Below are 18037 nucleotides of genomic sequence, written 5' to 3'. Positions count from 1 at the left end.
TAGCAGGCTGCTGCTGAGGCTGCTGGGAATGCTAGTAGCACCCATTCAATATATTGGGATGATGGACTCCTGTATTCAGAGAGTAGAGACCCCAAGCCTGGTGCAGCCAGGAGGTTGACTATACCTTTGAAGTTCAGGGGCTTCCTATTGACACTAGCCTATGATATACCTTTAGCAGGACACCTAGGCCAGAACAAGACTTGGGACAGAATTGTCCCTCACTTTCACTGGCCCCACTTGTCTAAAGACACAAAGGAGTTTTGTCGCTCTTGTGTAATCTGTCAAGCCAGTGGTAAGGTACTACCTGTCTTGGGGGTTCGCTTTGAGAGACTGGGGATTGACATTGTTGGGCTGATGGATCCTCAGACTGCATCTGGGCACAGGTTTATCCTAGTGGTGTTGGACCATGCCATTAGGTACCCAGAGGCACTTCCCCTTAGGACCACTAACGCACTTGTTGTGGCAAGAGGCCTCCTGGGAGTGTTCTCAAAAGTGAGTTTCCCAAAGGAGGTAGTATCTGACAGCGGTGCAAACGTTATGTCTAGCTACTTGACTGCAATGTGGAAGGAGTGTGGAGTGAACTACAAATTTACCACCCCCTTTCACCCACAGTGCAATGGTTTAGTTGAAAGATTCAACAAAACCTTAAAGGGTATGATCAAGGGACTCCCAGAAAAGCTTAGGCGGAGATGGGACATCCTACTATCCTGGCTTTTTTTTTTGCATACAGGGAGGTTCCTCAGAATGAGGTTGACTACAGCCTTTTTGAACTTCTGTTTGGGGATCCTGTAAGAGGCCTATTGTGTCCGGTGAAGAAGGGATGAGAGTTACCTCTCAAACTACCTAAACAGGACATAGTGGACTATGTACTTGGCCTCCGCTCCAGGATGGCTGAGTATATGAAAAAGGCAACTAAAAACCTTGAGGCTAGCCAGGAATTACAGAAAGCCTGGCATGACCAAAAGGCTGTACTGACTGTTTACCAGCCAGGACAGAATGTGTGGGTGTTGGAGCTTGTGGCCCCAGCAGCTCTCCAAGACAAGTGGAGTGGACCCCACACTATTGTTGAACAGAAGGGAGAGGTTACCTATTTGGTAGATCTTGGAACTCCCAGGAGCCCCCATAGGGTGCTTCATGTCAACAGACTGAAACCATATGTTGACAGGGCAGACATGGGCTTGCTCCTGGCTACTGATGAGGGACAGGAGGAGGAGAGTGACCCTCTCCCTGACCTGCTAATACAGAACCCTGATGATGGGTCAGTAGCTGGACTAGCCTTGGCAGGCAGTGTCACTGACCAGCACCAAACTGATTGCAGATATGTTCTCAATCAATTCAGACATATGTTTTTTCTGACTCCATTACAGACAACCTGGTGCACTCATGATGTGGACACTGGGGAAAGTCTGCCTGTTAAAAATAAGATTTATAGGCAACCTGATCATGTCAGGGACTGTATCAGGACTGAAGTCCAGAAAATTTGGATTTGGGAGTTATTGAACCCTCGGATAGCCCTTTGGCTAGTCCAGTGGTATTGGTACCAAAACCTCACATCCGGGGTGGTAAGCGAGAGATAAAGTTTGGTGTTGACTACAGAGGTCTCAATGCAGTCACTAGGACTGATGCCCATCCAATTCCATGAGCAGATGAGCTTATAGACATGTTGGCCTCAGTCAAATTTCTTAGCACATTTGATCTTACAGCTGGCTACTGGCAGATCAGATTAGCTGATGATGCAAAGCCAAAGACAGCATTTTCTACCCCTAGTGGACACTATCAATTTGTGGTAATGCCCTTTGGTTTGAAGAATGCACCTGCCACTTTGCAAAGGTTGGTAAATAAAGTTCTAACAGGCCTGGAAGACTATAGTGCAGCATATCCAGATGATATTGCTGTCTTTAGCTCCACCCGGGAGGATCACCTGGTCACCTGAGAAATGCTTTAGAGGCCCTACAAAAGGAAGGCCTAACTATCAAGGCTACAAGTGGGGCAGAGTCAGGTTTAGTACTTGGGCCACCTTGTAGGTGTAGGCCAGGTACAACCATTGCAGAGCAAAATCCAGACCATCATGGACTGGGTTGCTCCCACTACCCATACTGAGGTCAGAGCTTTCTTGGGCCTGACTGGGTACTACAGGTGATTTGTCAAAAGGGTAGGGCTCCATTGTGACACCCCTGAATGACTTAACTTATAAGAAAATGCCAAAAAAAAGTTCAGTGGACGGTTAGCTGTCAAAAGGCATTTGATGATCTGAAGCAGGCCATGTGCACAGCACCAATTCTGAAAAGTCCTAACTACTGCAGAGAATTCATTGTCCAAACATATGCATCTGAGTTGGGGTTAGGGACTGTGCTATCACAATTGAATGATGAAGGTAAGGACCAGCCAGTAGCTTGTGTTAGCAGAAGGCTGGCCCCTAGAGAGAAACGTTAGTCAGCTATTGAGAGGGAGGCCTTTTCTGTGGTTTCGGCTCTGAAGAAGCGAAGGCCATACTTGTTTGGTACTAACTTCACTGTTAAGACTGGCCATAAGCCCCTCATATGGCTAAAACAGATGAAGAATGAAAACCCCAAACTTATAAGGTGGTCCGTTTCCATACAGGTGGTGGACTATACAGTGGAACACATAACTGGGAGTAACCATGCCAATGCAGATAGACTCTCCAGACATTTCCACTTAGAACATGAAGACTCAACTGGTCAAGGTTAGATTAATGTCCTGGCGTTTGGGGATTGTGTAGGAGAGTGGAATCTGCTTACTATGGTCCCCCTCCACTTTTTGCTGGTGTTTCACAGTTGTTTTACTTTAGTCTGGCTGTGGCCCTGCTAACCAGGACCCCAGCCTAGCTGCTTCATCTCTAAATTGATTGCAAGTTCTTAGGTACACTCCAGATAGGTTACTGGGTTACCCTTGTGAGTACCTAGTATGTGGTACATTAGGTACTAAGGGCATAGGTACCCCAGAGGCCTACCAGGTGCTGAAACATGTATTATGCCACCCCAGGGAAGCCGTCCAAAATGTCACCACAGGACTGCTACTACTTCCTGGGTAAGGTGGTGCAAGTACCCCTTACAAAGATATAGGCTACCTACATCTACCTTATATTACTGACACATATAAACCTATACGTCACTCCCATGGGAGGCCTTATCAATCCTGAAGGCAGAGTGCTTGGTTTTTTGCGAGAGGGTGCCCATGCATGAGCAGGACCCCTCTACAGCTTTTGAAATCACTTCTCTGTAGCTGTTCTGTGATACCATATACTCTTAAGTGCATTATATCTTCGCGGTAAACGCTAACTTTGGAATGGCTGCATAGAAACATGTCGTGTTTGGTGTCAAACACTTTGGAATCCTACCCCCCGCCAGTCCGGGCGGTGGGGGTAGAATTACACCTCTCTAGAGGGAGAAGACATGTACACACTTACTTAACCAGTTATAGTTTAAAAAAGCCCCAGCATCACAAAATGGATGCTGCAACCACAGACACGGGTCTGACCTCCTGCTACTGGACGAAACTCCGGCAGGGGAGGCCTGGACAATAGGTTTCTTGTCACAGGGAGGTGTAACCACCTCCGATACAGGCTTTAGTGTATTGAGGCTGGGTGGGTGCATTCAGAGAATGATTTTCAGACAGTGTTTGGGGGCACACTTGGTGTCCCTGTGCATACCCCAGTTCAAACCGGTTGCAGGGGCACTCAGCCCCTGCTCTGGCATGAAATCGGACAAAGGGAATTGGGTGTAACCACCCCCACCCTGGGTCCTCCCATAGGTGGGACCCTAGAGGAAGTCCAACCCCTAAACATAGTATAAGTATAGGAACCCTGTCCTTAGGACTTTAGATTACCCCGGACGAAATTCTGCAACTTATATCCTAGAACTTCGACATTCTATTTTTACTAGAAGACTGAAGAATCTCCCTTGGGGTCAAGGAGTGACTCCCCTGTTCAAACATGCACCAAAGACGCATCTTGCCCGTCTGCATTTCCAAGGATCCCGCCGGATCCCAACAGATTTGTGACACAGGACTCAGACTTCCAGACTTTTTGAAGGCCAAAACGATATCCCAGCAAAGCTAAGACCACAGCCATCACGAGAGACGTGGGACCGTAACTCCTGGCTACAGTGCACATTTGCTAGTGCACCTACTTCCTGAGCTTTCCTGAAGTTGTGCATTGGGCTGCTTGTAGTCCAAGCCCTGAGCACCTTCTGCACCGAAGATGGTGTGCCTACACTCCACGAGTGTTCCGTGGGCCCGCTTGTAGCAGTTCTGCTTGAGGCTCCTTTGCGATCCCTGGTCCATCAACTGGTGGGTCAAAACAGAGGTAACTCTTCTGTTTCTTGGGCTTGCCTGGTTGCTCCAGATGCACCCTGACTCCCCTTCAAAGGTGAGTCCCTCAGACCTTGCTGGTCTGCACCTAAGCCAATCTTTGCTTTCTGCATGGGTTGCTGTTGTCAATGCTATCGTAGATGCCTCCTGGTCCTCATGGCTGAAGAGCCAAGATTCACCTTCTTCACCTGAAATCCCCCGACATTTGTTGGCATCTTTTCCTCGCCTTTCTGGTCACTGGCTAGGGACGCAGACTCTGTCTCTTCTGCTTTCAGTTTCTTCTAGAATCCAATTAAGGCTTGGATCCATCCGCATACTTTCCACTTGGTTGCCTGCAGCACTTCTCAGCAGCACAGCATTGAAAACGACAATGAAAACCGACATCAAAAGACACCTATGCACCCGCCTTCCCTGGGTGAGGTACCTTGAGTACTACGGTGCTCCCATGGGTATTGAATCTAGAACTGCCTAGTTCTAAAGGGGTTTGCTCCAAGTCCTCTTCTAAGTGTCCTTCCTTTGTAATTTTCCCATGGAAGGTAATGGTGATTTGCAGCTGTGTTTAGACACTGCATGAGTCGCCCGTGGGTCCCCTGTGTCACTACCTTGGGTGGTTCCTGGTGGCCCCAACGGTTCTAACGACTCTAGGCCTTGTATCTATGTCAGTCGTGGTTCTTATACTACTTTCTTAGTATATGGTTTGTGAGGCCCCTAGGGATGACCATATATTGTGCTAATTTACTGTGTGCTAAATAAGTATAAGTGATGTACTTTTGCCTCTAGCCTCATAAAGAGACAAGAGGGATGTGTTTAGAATAAATACATATATTTTATATATATACCTGGTGTGGTTCTCCTTTCATTCGGTCATTTATGAGATTATAGACTGGTAAAACAAGCTGCTTTACATTCCTCCAAGACTTAGCCTGAAGGCTACTCTCCACAGCTACCACTAGGATAGCTTTCTATATAAGTTGTCTTTAAACCTACCATCATAGAGGGTCGTTTGGACTGGTGCAAGGTGCCCACTAGAGTAGTGGTCAGCATATGCCAGGCCAACTTCTCACGCAGACTGTCACAGCCTTAGCCAACTCTTGGCCTGGCTCTCTCTGTTAATGTGGTGGCTTTCCCACCTCAAATTTAAGAATTACACTTCAATTAGAAGTTTGCCAACAGATGGAATCATTTTTGTAGGCTTTCCTTCCCTCCTTTGCTAACTGTTATGGAGGCAGTGCTCCTGCCTCCTGCATGTGTAAGTAGTTAGCAGATACCAACTTTAACACACAGAGAAGACTCATTAAATCACCTTAACCACAGTAGTGTTTGTGCTATAATGTGTTTGCCATTCCTTCACATCTCTTACTGTTGAGCGACTTGTACTGTTTACCTTTACTGCAGAACATGCACTCCATGGATATTCACTGCTGGAATCTAGGGGGGCAATGCACAACAAGCGCAACTGAAAATGGGTCTGTTCAACGCCCAATAAGAATTTAGTATAGGAATGGGGCTGACATCGCTTCAACCCATTCCAACCTGTCTTCTGATAGAGTGCTAGCTAAAAAGCATCACATCTTGAGCCGGTCTCTATCTTCAGGCATGCTGCACCGATTTAAACATGCATAGCATGTCCATGGCGTGTGGATGTTTGAGGGGAGCTCAAATGTAGCATGTTTCTCAAATCAGATTACTATATTGATACTTCTTTCCCTTTGCTGATGACCCTTAATACTGTCAGCACAGAGACAACAGAAATGAAAGAATTCGAAGTAACAAGTCTGTCTTAATGTTTCCTTTTGCTGTGAGAGGCAACTTCTCCGTTATTGTTTATATGAGTTGATGGGGCTGTGCTCCATATGCCAAAGCAGCCACTATTTCACATTAGAATTTTGAGGATATCTAATAGTAGAAATGTTTCTCAAAATTGTGCCAGTAAAATTACTCATATATCTTACTCACAAATGGAACTACCTTTGTGAATAGCCGATTCAGTTTATTATTTCAGCAGGAAAGAGAAAAGTAGAACTATAACAAAGTATGTACTATTCAGCACCCTAAACGCACTAACCAAAGGCTGACCATATAGTGCATGCCTATGAGGATAGAATGCACAGGAAGCATTTATAAAACTGAATATCTTAACAGGACAAGAGTCCAAATGAAACTACAAGTTCCTCCTATTGCTATTCGAATCTAAATGAAAATTACACTGGACTCCTTCCAACAAGAAAGGTTGACATGTTTCAGCCAATACAATTAAATGTCTACTCGGGGCTAAGGAAGTCAAGGAAACTAATATCATAATGCTTAGCTTAAGGCTTAAGTACCTCCGGTTCTAAATCCGATAGGTGAAAGCGCTTTGCCTGCATGTTTGGTTTGGTCAGTAAGAAGCATAAGATTTAATAGTGTATGAAAGGGAAATGAATGATAGGGATGAGTACTTTCCCACCTCGGTGTTTATCTGATTATTATTTTCCGTCATTCTAGAGAAGACGTCTACTAGCAAGGGAAAGGTGGAAATATGTATATATGACCATGTGATTATTAGGTGGTCATCGGAACATGCAGGCAAAATGAATTACGGGAAAGAGACAATGTGGTACCTTGAAGATGTGGAATTACAATGAGAAGAAAAAATACAGTTGTTTTTGGTAGCTCTACATCTAGGTTAACACGAATGGATACAGTAGACGGGACTGAAACTGGCTAATGAGATTAAATAAGGGCTATTTGAGATAAAGAACTTGTTAAATAGGTGCACCAATGATCTTGAAACAGCTAATACTGAGATTGTTATGGCGAGGGACTGAGAAGACATTGGTTATCAATATTGCACAAGAAAGGAGATGGACAGAGTGCGTGTTTTGGTCAGTGACAACAAATTGGTTAGTCCAAGCATGTTTTAAAGTGATGTATTTGGAAAAGATGAGCTCCATTTTCCCTTCTTGGGGACAGATATTGTCATAATTGAAGTGATGGAGATACTAGTTTAGTATGTGAAAATTCAAACAAAAAGAAGGGAGCCTGAGGTTGGGATGAAAGAACACCACATGAGAAGGGCTTTCTGGGTATGAATAGTGCTACAAAAAGAAGTACAAAATCTGCTTTTTAAAACTTTATTCTAAAACTAAGACATTGATCTTGTTAATAAACATTTACTGGGAGCACAGGTTGCAGCACTAGTCCAACGGGTGAGAGATCAGGAGGTACAGGGAACAAAAAACTGAAGAATCGGAGATAAAAGAGATACAGAAAGGGGCTCTTGGGCTTAACAGGGGCAACGCAGGCATACTGCTAAATGTAATGGAGGGGGGGGGGGGGCTTTCTAACCAAAAGAAAAATAGTTATTTGTCTGGGGAGTGGGAGGCGATATTCTAATGCATATGTTTTCTTTACTTGCTGATTAAGGTTGTATTCTCTTCAATGCCAAATGCTGGGGGTGCTTGTAATTGTGAGATATGTCTTGCCTGAATTAAAATAGAGTATTAATACATTATTCTAATGGTGTTCCTTCTCTATGCTTTCATACTGCCCTCTTCCGACATTGAGCAGAAACAGAGGGTGGCAGAGATTCATGCTTCCATGGTATCCAACAAGGCTGTGGAATCGAGTTGAACACTATTAAGTTATTCTTGCACTTTTCTACCATCTACCACTTACCTTAAGTCCTTAGAGACCGCGGAGAGACTTTCAAAATAAGGGAAGATTATACATCACCATGAATGTACATCTCATAGTGTAATTTAATTTGCTGGTTAGTCAAAACATGTGTCATGTTTCAAGCACAGGGTATTAACTTCACAGTGCAGTGCCGTTAGTCGTCTATGGGTAGCTAAGTGAGAAATGGTAACAGAGGAGAGCAGTGTTACGGCAGCCACACTTGCATTGATTCCCTCTGATCCTTGAAGACCCAGTGAGAGAGGGTGAAGTATATTATGCACAAATGCACTACCAGGATAGAACACAGGCCATACCAAAGGACACTATTTATCGGAAAACATACCATGTGCATGAAAACAGACCAGGGTTTTAGATTGAATAGAGATGACGGACTATTATGTATTAGACACAAATACACTTACCAAAGCAGCAGTTAGAGGATCAAGCATATCAGCAAGACAAGACTCCTCATCCTAAAAGACAATGTAAAATAAATAGTTACAAGAAAGAACACAAATGGCGACTTCATTTGCATAAGATACCATTTCAGTTTTCAAAAACGGTATTAATCTTTTTAGATACATGCCTCTTACCTCTAACTGAAAGGGGGCATGCACCTATAGAGCATCCCACATACTTTTCAACATGGCTAAGGAAGAATATTTTGAAAAGCCTGAAATGCTGTAGCTCAACTTATTTTGAAGGCAAGCAGAACACGAATGCGCCAACAAAATTACAATAGCCTTGTTTTTTTAATTTACTAATCCAAGTTGAATCGCAAAAAGAAGAAATATATATATGTGATTGTGTTTTTACTTTTAAAGCGAGTTGTGGAAGATACATAGGGTGTAGTTGGGGGAAGCAACACAGAAACCATAGGTGGGGGGCAATGCAAAGCAAATGGGTGAGAGGGAGGGAGATAGAGAGCAATGTGGAAATCAGGGGGGAAAGGACTAAGGCAAGAAAATCATGTGGGGAGAACCACATACGGATGAGCACACCACAGAGGGAATAAAGGAGACAAGTACATTGGAAAGTAAGAGTAACATGCAGCATGTAGGAGGAAGACAAGAATACTTAAGCACTCCACGCATTCTCATGGAGTGCGTAATGCAAAAGTAGGGCCCTGAAAGTGAGTACTGGAAGGGCACAAGTAAATTGACAATGATCCAGGGGATGCATTTCTGGCAGCATTGATGCTGTTGCAGTGGGACTACATTACCCAGCAGCCCACACACAGGAGGAGTGGTGCCAGCTAACTCTTGTGCTGTGAAGCGCTCTAGGACATACGTAATGTGGAAAGCGTTTCTGGCCACATTGGTGTTGCTAGCGTGGTACTATTGCCCCATAATCCGTCAGACAGGAGGAGGGGTGATAGCTAACATTCGGCTTCTAAAGAGCCCTGAGACACCAGCAGCCCAAAACGTGTTTCTGGCCACATTGTTACTGGTGAGTTGAGACTACATCCCCCAGCAGCCAACTGACAGGAGGAAGGGCGCCAGCTAAGTGTTGTGCTCTGTCCCGCTCTGTGACACCCACAGCGAGGGACACATCTGCAACCGATGGAGCTTGGAAGAGACTGGGCCCCTTCTCTTGGCCACGGTATCCAGCTTTGTCTACAGTCCCCCAAACACTTTAAAAAGGGCAAAAGGAAAATGAATGTGTACCATGCTAGCATCCTCGGCAAAGCATCAACGTTTAGGAGTGCATACCTACATTGCAGAACTCAACAGAAGGAATGTTAGAAACTCCTTCAATAAACTCTATTCGAAATCTACCTGGCAGCAAGAAGGCTGAGACTGAGACGGTATAAGCAAACACAGGTGGTTAAAAACTCTGCTAGTAACTGTTTCACAGTGATCCGGGAAGTTAAGCCTATGCTGGGCTTTTAGGGTAGGGTTCACACAATTACACAAAAGAAGGGACCAGTCATGACGTGCTTTCATTGATGAGCCACACCATGGAAAACAGGGTGGAGTGGTCTCCGGGGGAGAGGGTCCCTACATACAGCATAAACATTATGTGGTCAGGCATGTTTTTCCCTGTCTCATAGGGGCATTACTGGTAAATACAAGGATTAGTGCCTTACCTGCGGGCTTCATTCATGAAACTCCAGAGATAAGTGATTTTGCTAACAAGCGGATGGTTGATCAGAGGCATGATTACTCCCATTACAATAAAACTATTATGAATCAATTTGTTGGTCTGGGGTAATTGGATGCAATCGATTGACTCAACGATCCAACAAACTGACCTTGGTGTATTTATGTTGAGCCTTAGGAACTAAGAAATGGGAAGGTTCATGTGTAATATTTACAAGTGTTTTAGCCACAATTAAGTCACATAAAGTCCTATAGAATAACAAAACAGCATCTGCCAGAACACTTTTACTTGTGATCGGAGCAATTTGAATCAGTTAGCATCAAGTATTACTGAATCAATTTCAATAGCATTGCGAAAGGTTATCTGTCAAAAAATTGCTTCCTGTAGTTTAAGCAATTTGAATCAGTTAGCTTCCAGAACCACTAAACCAATTTCTAACCAAGATAAAACATTGAGACTTTGGCAGGCGATGGAATAGAGCGCACCTCACTGTGTCTCGGTTTCCCTGCGGCCGGCCTATACTTATCCGATGGCATCGGGACCTGGGCTGGGATAGTGGTACAAGTGCTGACCAGCTGCTAGTTGCCTGCTGCCTCTTGTGAGTGCCCTAGGCCCCTCGGGGCGAATTGCAGACCTGAAACAGCGAGGCCTAGGAACCAGAAATGCCTGGGTTTGCCATCCTGAAACCAGGCTGGGGCAAGGGTATGTTGAGGGCCAGGGGACAATCTTGGAAGTGCATTGGGCCCTCTGCTTGAGCTTACACACCTGCTGGGGCATGGACGGAGACTGTCCTGCTGTGGCCACCCTGAGATGCAGATGTAGCCCGCCCACTGGAGAGTGATGCCGCCATCTAGGGGGACTGTTGTTTGACAGCGACCTTTTTTGTCGACTCCACGGGGCTTGGAGCCTCGATCCCCTGGTCTGGGCAGGAAGTTGCAGGCCAGGTTGGGCGGAGGAGGTGTCCCTCCGGCCAGGATTGGGCCGTACATCGGAACCCCTGTCACTCGCATAGGAAAGCTCTGGGGGGCAGCCCATGCTTCGACTTTCCCCAAGGTGTCTGGGGCTGACTGCAGGGTGCAGTGAGGGAGCAGTGGTGAGCCTGTGGGCCCTCTTGAGTGTGCTGGTGTCGGGTCTGCAGATGGCCTGTCTGCTCCACCCCTGGGGCTGATATTGGGTCTGTGGTTCCGCCATAAAAGTGAGAGACTTCCTTAACTTACCATCTCTGCACCTGCTCATGGCGTGGAACTTGCAGTGCCTGGCGGTGTGATTGGCTGCAATATTGAGTGGCAGGTGTTCCCCCACCTCCCACTGAGTGGCCGAAGAAGCTGAGGCCTGCTGCTTGGGCCAGATCTCTACGGTTGTTGCCGGAGGCTCAGCAACTGCTCTACCTCACGATGGACTTCCGCCCCAGCAGCCCTGACCTGTGCACTGCTCGACCCAGGATCTCTATATACCCGAAATGGACGACTGTACGTACTCAAGGCACACGTCACAGGCCAAGGAAAAGTCAACCTCACAAGCTAAACAAGACATCGTACAGCATCTCCGTTCCAAGGATGGCACTCAATCTCCCAATCATTCTCCTACGGCCTCTGTGGCACCTCTCCTACAAACACCTTGAGTACAGGCGCAGCCCACTAAGGTGCTCCAGCTGGCCCTGGGTGCCCGCCCTAGTGGCCTCGTCTTCTTGATATGCAGACAAGTGATGCACGAGCTGGAATTCCTGGTCCTGACCTGACAGGGCAGCCCCCTGATTGGGTTCAGGTCTGCCCTGGTAGCTTCTGCTCTGCCCTCACTTCCCATCTTCAGAGCGGTTCATGTTTGGAGCTGACCCAATGCTCTCCTGGGTCCCAGAGAGGGCTCCTGTGTTATGTGGCTAGCCACCAGAACAAGAGGCCAGGACTTGCAAAGAAGATTTTCTCAGCCCCCGTTCAACTTGTCCCCATGGGGAGGGACTTCCTCAGAATAGACCTGGTTTCCACCAATGTACTATTCCAGGACGTGAATGGCTCTTTATGGCCCTGTTGGCCTTATTGAATTTGTTCTTGCTGTTTTACCCCTCTTTTTCTTCTCCATTTTGTCCCCGGAGCCCTGGGGTTAGTCAGTCACTGTAACTTGCTACTTTCTTTTGTCAGGGGGGGGCTGTCAGACTGCCTCCTCCTGAATAAGTGGGTTCAACATATTGGGACCTTTCTCCTATCCTTACCTCTGTGGGTGGCAGGGCTCTCTCATGGTGGCCAACAATGTTCACACTACACTCTGTAGCACCCCACACAAATACCAATGATACAGGACAGATTTATTTCACTTAATGTGAAAGGTCTCAATGCCCCCAATAGGCGCAGGCAGGTTTGGTGATAACTCTTGCTGCAAGACCCCAACGTTATTTTCTTGCAAGAAACACATCTCTTGCGCTCAGATACAAACCGCATGGCACATCCCAAACACCCAACTCAATACTGGAAGTATTTTACCTCCAGGACGGCAGGGGTTGCTATTCTGTTTAAGGCTGGTTACAGGGTGCTAAAGTGGTAAATGGCAGGGGGGGACATTACCTTAAAATTAGAGCTCATCTTAGCACCATACCCCTTACATTGAATACGATCTATGCCCCAACCAATTCAGGACACATATCTCAGGACACTCCTCAAGGACTTAGCTGCACAAGACGATGGGCAGCTGCTCTTAAGGGGGGACTTCAATCTGATTTAGTATCATGAGCTGGACCATAGCAAGAACTCCTTTTAGGGCATGAGGGCAATGTTGGCCGCTGTGAAGAAGGACATTATGACCCTAGGCCTGGTAGATACATGATGCTAGTAGTCCCCTGATGCACAGGACTTCACTTTCTTCTCCCATGTCCACTGCTTGTACTCACTCATCAACTATTTCTTCTTATCACATTCACTTGTCTGGCTCCTTGAAGCAGCGAGCATCTGCTATATCTCTAACTCAGCCCATGCACACATTGAGATAACCCTGATGGGTGCTGGGGTGGCAGCCTGCTCTGCACCGCACTCTCACATCTTATGTGACCTGGTCAACATTACAGAAATTTGGAAAGAGATCCAAGCTACTTTTGAAAAAAATGCCCACCCCGACACTGATGAGCATTGTTAGATCTGGGGGTCTCTAGTTGGCAGGTGTAGGTACCACTGTCCAAATAGGGACCCTTGCTTCTAGTCAGGGTAAGGAGGACACCCTTTGAGATAACCCCTGCTCACCCTCTAGGTAGCTTGGCACGAGCAGTCTAGGCTAACCAGAGGCAATGTGTAAAGCTTTTGTACCAACACTCACAGTAACACAGTGAAAACACCACAAACTGACTCCACAACAGTTTAGAAAAATAAAGGTATTTAATCTAAACTACACCAGACCAAAATGACAAAAACCCAACATACACAGTTATGGTTTCAAAAGAGTTCTTAAGGTTGCGATAAAATTCTGTAGGTTGCGATACAATTATTTAGGTTGCGATAAAATAATCCATAGTTACATGAAAAGTTCACAGTTGCATCACGTTTAGCTCACAATACCTTTAGTTGGGACAAAGTTCCAAAAGCAGAAGCTGGTGTGGTGGAAAACAAGCGATGCGTTGCTCCTGAGACCCTGGAGAGGCGTTTGCGACAGCCCCTCCGCAGAAGCTGGCGTGTTGCGATGAATCCGGTGTGTATGAGGAGGATGGCCACTTGTATGGATTCCGGTGCGTAGGTTCCGTAGGAAGTTTGTTCTCGCAAAGGCAGTATGCGATGATCTTTGGAGGTGCGACGATCTCGGGGGCCACGATGCGAGGACCAGCGGTGATCTTCTGTCTTGCAGCTCGTCGATGCGTTGGCTTCGGCGATGACTCTCGCAGCGACGTGATGCGGTCCGCAAGCAGGCGGTGCGGCTATCTCACCCAGCAACGACAGGCTCTGCGACGGCACTCGCAGCAATGTTAGACTTCCCGCACCGATTGGGTGCATCCCGCAAACGAAGGATGCGACGGCTCTGACAGCGGCAACAGGCGCTGTGACGATCTCGACCTTCGTAGCAGCAGGAATTTCCTCGCACTGTCGGGGAAGCGCTCCGCAGCGAGCGGTGCGATAACTTTTCTGTAGCAAAGTCTCTTAAGCTAAGTTTCCAGCTTCCCAGCACAGGTACAACTTCCAGAGGCACCACACGGGGGCCAAGCACTCCAGGAAGGACAGAACTCTCTCAGTAGAGCTCGGGGGAATTTGGGGGTGAAGTCCTTTTGTTCCTGGGACTTCAGAACAGGGAGCCAGCTCTTCTCAGACCCTTGGAGATTCTTTCAAGCAAGGGGAAACAGCACAAAGCGAAGTCCTTCTCCTCTCCTTGGCAGCAAAGCAACAGCAGGGCAATCCAGCAGAGCAACAGCTGGACAATCTTCCTTGTTCAGTTTCAGCTTTCTCCTTGACAGAGGTTCCTTCTTGATTCCAGGATGATCTAATTTTCTGTTGTCAGGGATTCTGTACTTATACCCCTAAAAGTCTTTGTTCTCTTTGTGCAAGTGGGCACTGAGCCCGGTCTGAACCAGTTCTGGGTGTTTCTTGAGCACTTTGTTTTCCTGGCTTCTCCTTTCCTTTCAGAGTGAGGGGCAGGGTCATCAGCCGCCCAGCAGGAGGTGGAGCCAGCATTGTGGAAGGCCGGCACAGCCCTATTCAGGCCCAGGTGCTATCTCCTCCCACCACTCAAGTTGCAAATGCAGTCATTCAGCTTAGGGCTGACTCAGCCAGCCTCCTGGGGAATCCCCAGCCCCTGTCACTCTCAAACCAGACAGTCGATACACAAACAGGCCAAGGCACACAGGAAGGTCAGACAAGAGAATAGCAACTTTCTAAAAGTGCTGTTCTCAAACACAGGACTTAAAAACAACCTTCCCTAAAAGATCTGTTATTAAATTCTGAGTTCAGGGATACTAGACTCTTATGTCCAATCGTGTTCCTATGGAAAGAAATGCTGGTAGCCAATGTAGCCAGCATCCCCCATGTTAACCCATGGAGCAAGATAGCCTTACAATAATGAAAAACGAAAATGGCTGTAATTCACTACCGGAGCATGTCACCTGCACCAGTACATGCTCTACCTTTCACATACACAGCACCCTGCCCAGGGGGGTACCTTGGGTCTTCCATAGGGGTGACCAATGTGCACAAAAAGGGAAGGGTTAGGCCTGGTTGTGGGGACACTGACCAGGAGGACATGGCAGTTCACAGATTGCACACAGGCACTGCGGTGGCAGGCCTGAGACACCATTTTAGGGATACTCATGTGGGTGGCACAATCAGTGCTGCAGGCCCACTAGTAGCATTTGTCATCACCAGCCCTGGCACACTCAGTGCACTTTACTAGGGACTTCTTGGTGATACAAATATGCCTATCATGTATATCCAATCATCATAACAATTTACACAGGGAGCACTTACTCTCTGGCACTGATCAGCAGTGGCAGAGTGTCCAAAGCATCTAAACCAGCAAAAACGAAATCCAGCACAGCATCAAAAATACAGGAGGTAGAGGCAAAAAAGACAGGGGAAATCACGCCAAAGATGCCAGGCCTAACAAGCATACCTTAAGGCAAAGGTCTTCAAACTTTTGACGGCCGAGCCCCCCCCATCTAAACCTTTTTACACGTCGAGCCCCCCCACCACCACCACCACCTGATGAAAAAGTTCTGGAAGCTGGTACTCTGAATCAAGGCCATTCCCTCCTGCACAGCCCAGGTTTTATAGGGAAAATAATATTAAATAAAGTAAGAGTGTTTAGTGTTTTTGTAGTGTTTGTGCTTATTCTAAACTTCAAATGAAAAGAAAACAATTAGCACAAGAAATTTCAAGGGTGCTTTATTTTTCACATAAAACACAAAATGTAGGATAGATTAGCAAAAACACTCCCAAAACACAGGTGTGCGAGTGCATGTTTTTCTCAACAGAGACAATGTGTGGATGGATTCTTGCTTCTGCCATCCTTAGGTTGTGCCCCACTTCCAGTCTTGAGCAATGCCTGGAAACGGGAGTGCTCACAAAATGTTGTAATATATTTTTTCAGTTTTATGTAATGCGAACATGACCACTTTACAGGAGCATCTTTTACATTACAGAAGCACACATAAATTATTTGTAAGCACAGGGAGATTTGGTGATTTGCCCAGAATCACAGGATGTTGAGCAGGCATCAAGAATTGAGCCTGGTTTCCCAGCTCTACAGTCATCAGCTCTGGCTGTTGTGCCACATCCTTCCCCCTAAACAAAATATCAGAAAATGAAGTTCCACAAAACATGCTTTCTGACACAATTAAAAATGCATGCATGATTATGTGGCTTTGCTGTTTTCCACCCCTTCTTAGATCCCCTGAATCTCCAATCTTCCTATCATTGGAAGAATTAGCCCCCTCCCACTCACCACCCCCTCCAAAATTGTTGCGCCTCTGGCCTTTAAAAACCTGTGACTCCAGACACTCCCAGCCGAGCCCCCAGCAGCTGGAGCTGCGGCAGCCCAGGCTAAGATGCACAACTGGCACCTTAAAGCAACAATAGAAGGTGAAGTGCACGCCCCACCCTGGAGGGATGCTACGCCCCACAGTTTGTAACCTGCACACGTCACTTTTTCTTGTATTTTGTTTGTTCACATTTGTCACTTTTGCCTCATGTAACTTAAAGTTTGCTTTTGTAATTTGTTCACTTGTAATTTTCTCCTCATGTATCATTGCTGTTCCTATTGTGAAGCGCTCTGACACCTTCGGGTAAAGTCCACGCTATATAAAAACGCATAAAATAAATAAAAAATAATTTAAAAAAGCAGTGCTTACTATTCACCTCCACACGTCTCCAGCTAGCCCCTCACTCCCCACATGCCTAGGGCGGTAGGGTGTTGGGGTGTGGGGGGTGTCTCTTAATGCTGTCAACATAGCTGCCCATGCTCTCAAATAGCCTTCTACCTTATCTTGTACCCTGGTTTGTTTAGTTTGTAGCTCCTCAGCCACCACCCATTCTGAGATATCTCTGAGCCAGTCCCTATATCCTGGGGGCCTAGTTGCCAACCACCTGATTGTTTTTCGGCATATAGCCCACACCAGCCCAGTGAGCATGAACTTCCTGCTCAAGGACTATATGGACACATACAACAACCATATATTTTCCACATCTACAAATATTGTTGCTTGTTGCCAGACCTCCCTTTCAACTGATTGGGTGGCCAGGACAACTTCTCGAAAATGACATTTGTCAGATTTCAGGAGTTTTTCTCCCAAAACATGGTAATTCCTTGTAGATTTTCTCCTCCAGGAAGATATCCCTGCCAAGGCTTGAACCACAGCTCTATTGAAATTCGTTTTCTGCGTGTGGGGTACCAGGCATGCATGGATATTATTTGGGCTTGAGCATGGAGCCACACATTAGATACAAGTCAAGGTTTTTAATGGGGAGTTACCAGTTATGCAGTATTTATGTTCAGGGTCGACCTGCATCCAGTGAAACTTACCAACGCCAGACATTGCTAAAAAGTAGAGACACAGGAATCCAGGGCGATGTGACTTGTATACATCCCAAAATGTTTTCCAAATGTCAAAATATAAACAAAAAATCATAATTTCTTACATTTCCTGTGACAGAAAACACCCACACATTGAGTAAAAGGCAAAAGTAGCACCATCCAATGATCTCATACTTCTCCTGATAAAAAGGGTACTCAGTGTGTGTGGATGGGCCTATGCACAGAACCGGAATATTCCAAAACATAGGCCCGGCTGTTAGAAACCGGGCTAGCTGCGGACATAAAGGCCCTGGAGCACTTGGACCATACTGCACCTTTGAGGCTGCACAAGAAAAAGCTGGCCTTGCTATGCGGTCAATTGTGGGCATTGAGGGTAAACAAAGCAGAGCTCTCACTCCTTACGTTGAACCAAATATAATATGAAGGTGGGAACAAAGTTGACTCCCTTCTAGCCTGC

At 46.4% G+C, this 18037-nt stretch overlaps 1 protein-coding gene across 1 annotated transcript in view; it reads right to left on the bottom strand.

Annotated features, from left to right (window-relative positions):
• The window catches only part of LOC147703282 (uncharacterized), a 303605-nt gene that overhangs the window by 184049 nt on the left and 101519 nt on the right, over positions 1-18037 (bottom strand). The window contains exon 5 of the mRNA XM_086931733.1: positions 8409-8459. Coding sequence (XP_086787859.1) covers positions 8409-8459 — 51 coding nt within the window. The remainder of the gene's footprint in view (positions 1-8408; positions 8460-18037) is intronic.

This window comes from Lissotriton vulgaris, chromosome 7, assembly GCF_964263255.1.
Source record: "Lissotriton vulgaris chromosome 7, aLisVul1.2, whole genome shotgun sequence".
Lineage (NCBI taxonomy): Eukaryota > Metazoa > Chordata > Amphibia > Caudata > Salamandridae > Lissotriton > Lissotriton vulgaris.
This window is presented reverse-complemented; position numbering and strand designations above follow the sequence as displayed.